Source organism: Capsicum annuum, chromosome 3 (genome assembly GCF_002878395.1).
Source record: "Capsicum annuum cultivar UCD-10X-F1 chromosome 3, UCD10Xv1.1, whole genome shotgun sequence".
Classification (NCBI taxonomy): Eukaryota; Viridiplantae; Streptophyta; class Magnoliopsida; order Solanales; family Solanaceae; genus Capsicum; species Capsicum annuum.
The window spans coordinates 26,816,750-26,825,532 of NC_061113.1; the positions used below are offsets into that span (position 1 = coordinate 26,816,750).

The window sequence follows — 8,783 nt, forward strand, 5'->3', positions numbered from 1 at the left end:
AAATGATGTCTTTTTCTTTATTTTTTCGGATTATGCTAACGTGGCAACACGTGTAAAACACTACACCACATGCAAGTGATGTAATGTATGACAAGATGTAAAAAGTATCATTTTTTTTATAGTTAAGATTGTAATAAATCACTTATATAGTTTAAGTATGAATTTGATTTTTCAACTATAATTTCCCTTTTTACGTCGGAAATTTACACTTTATGAATCTACGTTTTTATTACGCCCCGTCCAAGGACTCGGCTCGGAAACACCTTTGAAAACAGTGGTTCAAACATCCCAACCGTTGGATCACAAAAATCAACGGCTGAAACTTTGCTTCAGATCAAACAGTTAGAATCAGAAGGGCATCAAAGTAATTTAACAAAACTGGGAATCGAGAGCTTAACTATGATGTCGTGTCCACCAGATAAACATACCTGCCGTTTTAGCTTCCCTATCCCTTTAGGCCTTTACTTCCCCCCTTCCCAGCCATTCCAGCCTAGTACTAGTACATTTTTCTCCCGCCTTTCAATCTCTATAGTTTTTTTTAAGTTCAAAATTATTCAAGTTTCTACCCCTTGATCAAGATTGCTAGAGTTTGTAGTAATGGATCTGGTGGAAGTAAAGGTGAGCAATGGATCTTCTTAGGCTTTTATATATTTGTCTGATGATTCTGATCACTGATCTCCGTAGAATCATAGTAGTTCAGTTAGTTGGTTAGTTGATTATTGAACTTTCACCTTGTTGCTGATGGTTAGATTATTCACTTTGCTGATCTCATGTTTCTTTTTCTTTTTTGTAGAGATCAGAAGTAGAGGACGTGAATAGTATTAACAAGGTGAAATCTTGTAGTGGATGTCATACCACAAGAACCCCTCTATGGAGAAGTGGTCCATCAGGCCCCAAGGTAATAAAAAAAAAAAATTATTCCTAGATCAAAATATACATTTGTCGGGTATTATTTTGATGAACGATTATACAACGGAAAAGTAAATTTATTTATTTATTTATTTGTGGTTATGCTAGTCATTGTGTAACGCATGTGGGATCAAGTACAACAAGAAGAGGAGGCAAATTTTGGGACTTGATAAGGGTGAGAAGAAGAAGAAGAAGAAAATTAGTGAAGATAAAAACAATAGAAAAAGTGGAATGTCATTGAAAATGAAGTTGATGGCATTGGGAGGCAAATTAAGAGAAGAGGAGGAAGCGGCGATACTGTTGATGGCTCTTTCATGTGGATCCTTTGACAAATTACTATTCTAACCCCTTGTAATTCTTACTAATTAATTGACCCATTTTGATTGAGTTTTTTATTTTATTGAGTTTTAGTTGTAATGTCTAATGAGTTAAGTAGTAGAGAAGAATGAATCAATGTAGTAAAATCTTGCGTTTTAAATTTGTTCTTTGTGTTTTTGAATCTTGAATTTGATTCAAATTTTGATTTTTGGAATTTTGTCTTGTTATTTGGTACTTTCTGTCGAGGATCTATCAGTTCTGTATATAATATCTCTGTTAAGACTCCATTAATTTCTCGACTCTAGGGAAAATTTGAATTTCAACCTGCAAACATAGGAGTGAAGTATTTATTGGATTGTATTTATTATGTCGTAAATGTTGACGACAGAAAAATTGAATTTCTACTCCTAAAAATAGAAGTAATGTATTTGTATATTCTACTCATTTCATGCTCTATTTTATAATATTATACTGAATATGTGGTAATTATGTTGGGGGAAAAGTTGAATTTCAAAATGGGCATCCTACAAGTAGAAATCCAGCTATTTTTGTTACTATAAGAATTGAATTTTTGAGTCCGTAAAGTTGGTACTCTACTATCAACATCATGTATTATATCGCCTATTAAAAAAAAAGAAATTGAATTTTGGTTGGTGTCAATTGTGAGTAGGCAGACGGAACTGGGTGCCAAAATTATTAAATTCGTAAGTATCATCACATTTATTGTCATTGTCATTGTCCCCTCACCATATTTTGTTTGGGGCCTAGGCAAACTGGCAAAGCCAAAGACGAAAAAATGAGAAGGAAAAAGAGAAAAAGGTAACGAGTATGATGGGAAAAAGTTATATGGCTGTTTGGGTGATGAAAAAGTGAGGAAGAAGAATTTCATTTTTATTGCTTTCTATTTTAGACTAGGTTTTTTGGTATGAACTCAATCAAAATTTGCAATTCAAATCATAGAAATAAAGAAATTCTAGATTTTTCGGACAATTTTTTCATTTCATTAATACTGAAATTGGATATCCGTACAAGAGTAAAACGAGCTAAATTAAACTAAATTAAACGGAAAAATACGCCATAACCATCAACAAATCTGTAGAAAGAGATGAGAAAAGAGTCACGGACTTGGGGAAGAAAAAGAAAGAAAGAAAGAAAGAAAGAAGAAGCAAGGAGAATTTTGGGAGGAAAATGTTACTAGATACTTATTTTCTCATTTTACTTATCTTTTTTCATTAATCAACAATAACAATAATAAATTCAGTGTATTTCCACAGAGTGAGGTCTGGGGAGGGTAAGATGTACGCAGTCCATACCACTACTCCTGAGGAAATAGCAAGGCTGTTTCCGATATTCTCCCGGCTCAAGACAAGGAATAGTAATCAAAGTCATACCAAAAAACCTGGAATTTTTTATTAATCAAGAAGAAACAATTTTTTTCTCTCCATATTTTACCCTTTGCATTAATTACTTTTTTCTTTAAATTAAAATGTAAATATCATTTAATAGGAATACTACGGTAAACTAGTCATATTATTAATTATTTTTCTTAATTAATGTGTATCTCATTTTGGAATGGATAATTTGGAACGGAGGAAGTAATTCACTTGTTTTTCTCTTTCCTGGAGTTGCATATTTATAACCACCCGTTCATGTGGCTTTATCCGAACTCTCGAGCTTCATTAACTAACTTCTAATCTCGTCTTTCTATTTCGTAATTCTATTACGCTGCTGATTCCATATCAAACGCGCCTCTGAAAATTCAATTAATTACTCAAGGTCATAAAATACCCCATCCCTTCAAATGATCCTTATTCTCAAGGATCAGAATCAAAATTTGAAAATTTGAAAACCATTTCGAAATGAGTATAATTTTAGCCGCTAGGATCAAAAGAAAATTTCAAAAAATGTTTATCAAGATGAGTGTAACGTTCAAATTACACTCTTGAATGGATATAAGCGATCATTGTCAATACAATAACCTAACTTAGATTGGGGTCGAATCCACAAGGAGTAAAAATACGAAAATCAAAACTCAAGAGTGTTGATACTACTAGAATGTGACCCGTAATGTGAATGAAACAACCATAAATGTAAATTGGGGAAATCAGTTTGAACGTTTTTGTAATGATAATTTCTTCGCTTCTGGAATACTATCTTGAGGTTGAAAAATGTTAAGAGTGAAATCAATTGGGAATAGACCTTGAGGTTATGCAATTCTAAGCGTGCATTCATGCATGGATAATTGACAATTTATCCAAAATTTAGCTGCGGATCATGAGTAATCTAAATTTCAAGGTATTGATGCCAATCTTTCAATTACGACCCTAAAATTCACAAATGGGTTCTTTCGAACACCTCATAAGTGTGATAATTTTACCAATACATTGCCTCAATTATCATTCTTATGTCTAAGAAATGTCATTAAATAACATGATTCAAGTTATTGGTTGTATTTATTCCTCACTTATATCCCCTCTTTCAAGGATGACATGGGTTCAAGGGTAATTAGGGTTTGCAACCCCAATTCTTAATTAAATCATGGAATAAAGTCAACACCCATCACAAATAACTCATTAAGAGAATAAATAAACAACACCCATGCACTAATCACAACCTATTCAAGCATAATCCCAAGATTTAGAATTAGCTACTCATAGAAAAAAGAAGTAGAGATATACCAAAATTTTCATTAAATTGCTTCATGAAAACTAAAGAAAATGTACTTTCAAGCTTTGAATTTCAATAACTCTTAAATGTAAATTACTAATTCCTCGCTTGGAAATCACTCTAAGGATGTTTCTCACTCAAGAATAGTGCAACAATGTATTCTAAGCTCCACAAATTGAAAATTAGTTGTTGAAAGTGTTAAGGCTTGTGTCTTTTATGTATTAGGATCGAGTCACATGGAATTCCATCATTGTCCCTAAAAATTTTCACAACGCTCGTATTCATAATTCTTTTCATTGTTATTGCAACTTCTGCTTCTGTCGTGCCAATCACGTACGCGATGCATCTCCTTGCAATCGTGACATCTCTGAACACCCTGATCTATCGCAGACTCGACTCAGCAGGTCACATAGGCGACTTATCTGTCTAACTTCACCAGTCTTCTTTCTAGCTTTGACTTCACTCCTTTTTCACTAGACTTCCTTGAAAAGTGACAAATACCCGAAATTAGTGCATTTCATTAAGAACTTAGCCTCATAACATCAATTTAACCACAATAATCTATAAGAAACGAGATATAAATGAGTGGCGAAATTGCCACTCATCAATGAGCACACGAATGTTGATTATCTCTAATTATAGCTTATGGAAAGAAGGATCGACAATACATGTCCCATAAAAAATCTTTTCTTCACTCCTTAGTTTCAATCTCCGCAGGAAATTCCATTTTTTGTTTAAATGAATGTACCTCTCTGTTCAACTCTATATTCACGGGGTGTAGCAATATTAAAGTTTCTTTAAAATACTAAAGCAACTAAACTTCTTCATGAAGTTGATCCTTTTATTCAGGACAATCAATACACCACCTGGATCAACAGAACCTTTGATGTTCGTTAGCTAAATATGAAGCCCAATTGCAACTCAAAATATTGCAAACAAACTCCTTGTAAATACTATTTTTTCAAATGTTCCCCGACTGAATATCCATGTTTTAACTCGACTTTTGGTTGACCAGTTCCCTAACAACTCTCTTAGTTTTTTTTGAAACCATGCTTGACTATTTCAAGTCTACAATAAAAGTTAGGATAATTAGAACACCTTGTTCTGTAGAAGATACAATCAAATAGTTTACATAATTTGCAGACAAGTTGAAAAGTAATTCTGTCCATATTAGCAGGGTATATAGAATGATCCCTCCAGGATCAAATGACAACAGTTAGAAATTATGTGTCATTAGAATTCTACACATCTTTGGAACACTCTGTAGCATCAGTTTAGTAATCTGGTTATATAACATAGTCTTGTCATCCACGCTTAAAATTAGCATTGCCTCAAAGCTTTTGGGTACGCACTGGGCATCATACTCAATAATATTTAAGACCATGTAATTCAAAATAGAAAAGATTTCAGTATCCCCCTCCTTAACGTATCTGGATGATCTTAAGAACAACTTCATTTTTAAATTGGTCTCATCATATCTCTCTTCAGATCTTTCGAACACCAACGATATTGGTAGCTTGCTCGTGTAATAGACCTTCTCCTTCACCTCCATATTTGGATTCAAAGACAACAAAAGGGAAATAAGTGCAATTATGCAACAAAATTAGAGTACGAATGCACAACTTAGAAGCTCCATATAAAGCATTCATCACCTTTCCAACAAAATTTTGGAATTCAACATTGCCTTTATTTTTCATTACAAGTTCATGAACTTGCTCTCCTTATAAGGTAGCTTGAGTGCATACTTTACAGTTCAACTCTATAACCATCTAATATAGAAATATCAAAGTTGTACGACAACCCTAAAGTAAAAACACTTCTTCAAGAAGGATCCAGCGAAGTTGTATGAGTGTTGATGTAAAATATTGGAATGTTGCATTTTTTGGAAATGCAACCCAACAACTTCATTCTCCATGCCAATCACTGTACCAATGAGGTCAAAAGTGAAATACAAACCATACACAATCATTTTTACTAGTGCAGCCCCCATTCCTAAAACTACCAGAATTATTGGTGTTTGGTAGTAAGATTTGTAGTCCAATCACCTCAACTCTAGAGTTGTAATCAAAGTCCTTGCAAATTCAACCTTCCAAAACTTATCCAGATTGAGTGTCCCTAATTTAACTTCAGTTTTGGTTGACCAATCCACTACAACTCTCCTTGAATAATCTGTAACCATATAATTTTGCCATCTTTAAGTCTCCTATAAAAGATAAAAGCACCAGAATACGTTGTAACAATGAAGGACAAAATCAAATAACCATGGCTGATATAGTCTGCAAACATATAATTCTTCCAAGAAAACCTTTGCTCTAGTAGTAGATAAGGCTCTAGACATGGCTGAACCCCTTCTTTGAGAAGCTTTAAGAATTATATACTGTCAATTGACCAATTATATACAGACAAATTAACTGTGGCTACCTTTTTAGAGTCATCATGCAAGGTTAGTTGCAAAATTGAGCCCAAACCAACATAATCTCCTTTCTTGACGATGTTGTTACGTGTAAGGAGAGGCCTCCTATACCAATATATTCATGGCTAAATATTAGAAAGGTAGAAATTGAACAGATAAAATTAATATGTATAACGGAGAAATGCATAAACCATTGTCAGCCAATATCACACACTTGATTGATATTATCAGAAAATCTATGCAAATAAAATATGCTAGTCATATCCATCAAATTTTCTCGAATGTTATTTGTGTGACCAACTAGTTTAAAGTTCTTCAAACTTATCCATGGATCCCTTATGCGAATAACAAGTCCCCTTTCAATTAATACAAGAGAGAACTTGCTCTTAATTACCATAAATACATGTAGAGCTTAGACATTATCTCTTTCAGGTACTTTATCAAACAAATAAGATGCAACTCTAATTATTTTATTTTCCATATATTCAAGCAATTTATTAAAGCATACCCTGGACCAGTGAAGATCTTGAGTACACCTTGACCCTAGGACAAAAGGATTGAGTTCTACCTATTGATCATTAAGTACGTGAAAGAGGGAAGATCGATTCTCGCATTTCAGGCCTTCACTTCTTGTATATGTACTGCTCCAAATATAATTGTCACACTCGTAATCGATGCTACATGAACAACTGACCCGACCCCGAACTTTGTCGCAATGGACATCACAAGTTCAACCAGGATCAGAGACCGCCCTCTGTAACCCAACCCAACTAGATCGCCCTCTGTAACCCAACCCAACTATCTATATCCAGCCTTAGATGGGATGAATTTTGATCATATAGCAAGGTAGAGTAAATGCTCTCATGAAGACTTTGGGATAGAGTCTCAACCATGGCCGACCCAACCGAGTCCACCCGTACCAAATCAACCATCCAACCGTATCAAACCAAATCATAGGCCATAAACCAGGCCATAACAAAAGAGAATACTAAAACATAATATGATAATCAATCACAAAATGTAATATGACGGAACAGTGGAAAATTATGTGATGTGGTGTTAGCCCACTAGCCTATTCTAATGCCAAGGCCACCACCAATACCGATTCCATCCATACCAACTGATACAAGAAAAACAAGAGGAACACGAAACACACTTCAAACAGTCCACACATCACAAGATCCGAGGACCTATTGGAGACCAACTCTTGGATTCAACAAGTACAACAAGAATACAAGATACAAGAGTGTATTTTAACACCCAAACAGCTACAAAAACGTGATGAACAAGATGACACAAAACAACCAGATTTGGATTCCGCAATAACAAGATACAAAAAGGATAGTAACTTGACATACAATATTCACAAATCTAAGAACCCTAACAATGAGAAAGGACCCTAAGACAAATGAATAGCAACATCAAGTTCTTACTTGGACCAAGAGGGACTCATGAACCTCAATACCTAAGTTTCCAAGCAAACAAACAACAAAAGTGATTCCACCCTCTTGTTGTTACCTAGTTCCAAGTTTCAGATTTGCCTTAAGGAAAGAGGACTTTGTCTTTCTATGTTATACAATATTCATATTCATCAAAAAACTAAGACTAAAACTGTAAGAGGTTCTATTTATAGTGTATTAAAAGATAGAATGTAAAATGTCCAAAATGGCCCTTCAAGAATGGGCTACCCCTTTAGTGTTTATAGTGGGCTGTTTTTGGTGTGTATTTGGGCCCTTCTCTTGCACACACACTTGGACGACTTCAATACACACCCACAAGAGTCCATCTACGTGATCGCACTCGTATCACCAACCCTCAGAAGTACCACAAAGCCTCTATCCAAAAGAGTAAACAAATTCAGTTGGGATATGCTCCCAACCATGGCCAAAACCAATATCCAAAATAAAATCAAAACATCTAATAATATCCAAAATATAAAATGATGCCTTTCGAAAGAATGAATGCGTGCACTTCAGTCCAAATTGCTGATACCGAATCCGCGTGCTAAATAGGAGGAGTAGAATGACCGGTTCCTACATAGTGTGGGTATATAGTCACCAGTAGAAGGGTTAGCGAGTGACCACTAGCATGAATCTCAAGATAAGGATCAAATAATGCCAGTTATGTAACTAAGTAAAACCATCCATAATGTATACAACCATACATATATAAGTGTCGGGAATTGGGTTTAGCATGCATTTAAAACCTTTACCTGGGCTGTGTAGCTTGGCCGTCCTAAACCACCCACGGGCTATATGGGTTCAGCCCCCCTACTGAAAGGGGCTCAGTGCGTGTAGTTGCACGACCAGGAAAGTATCCATGGGATGACTAGTACATCCCCCAATAGTGTGACATCATGCACACGGTATACCAAGACCAATCCTCATATCAGTAAATACGAGTTTCCAGTTTTGGTCCCCTGGGACCGCTACCTTCCACGGGTTTGCTACATCCCCCACCATTAATACCCAATTAA

The 8,783-nt window shown here is 35.0% G+C and overlaps 1 protein-coding gene and 1 long non-coding RNA gene across 4 annotated transcripts; one reads left to right on the forward strand and one right to left on the reverse strand.

Moving 5' to 3' along the window:
* The first annotated feature begins 262 nt into the window (after positions 1-262).
* On the forward strand, positions 263-1,441 carry LOC107866427 (GATA transcription factor 16). Its single transcript, XM_016712496.2, has 3 exons — positions 263-618; positions 794-898; positions 1,018-1,441. Exons 1-3 carry the CDS (start codon positions 598-600, stop codon positions 1,252-1,254), a joined length of 363 nt encoding a protein of 120 aa, XP_016567982.2. The 5' UTR covers positions 263-597; the 3' UTR covers positions 1,255-1,441.
* A 3,513-nt stretch (positions 1,442-4,954) lies between these two features.
* On the reverse strand, positions 4,955-7,881 carry LOC107866426. Of its 3 annotated transcripts, none has more exons than XR_007053487.1 (3): positions 7,741-7,881; positions 6,316-6,412; positions 4,955-6,063 (listed from the first exon to the last, which is right to left on the reverse strand). It is a non-coding gene; the product is annotated as an uncharacterized LOC107866426 (long non-coding RNA). The 3 variants fall into 3 exon arrangements; XR_007053486.1 differs by having other exon boundaries at positions 4,955-6,097; XR_007053488.1 differs by lacking the exon at positions 7,741-7,881 and adding an exon at positions 6,876-7,711 and having other exon boundaries at positions 4,955-6,097.
* Between the last annotated feature and the right edge of the window lie 902 nt (positions 7,882-8,783).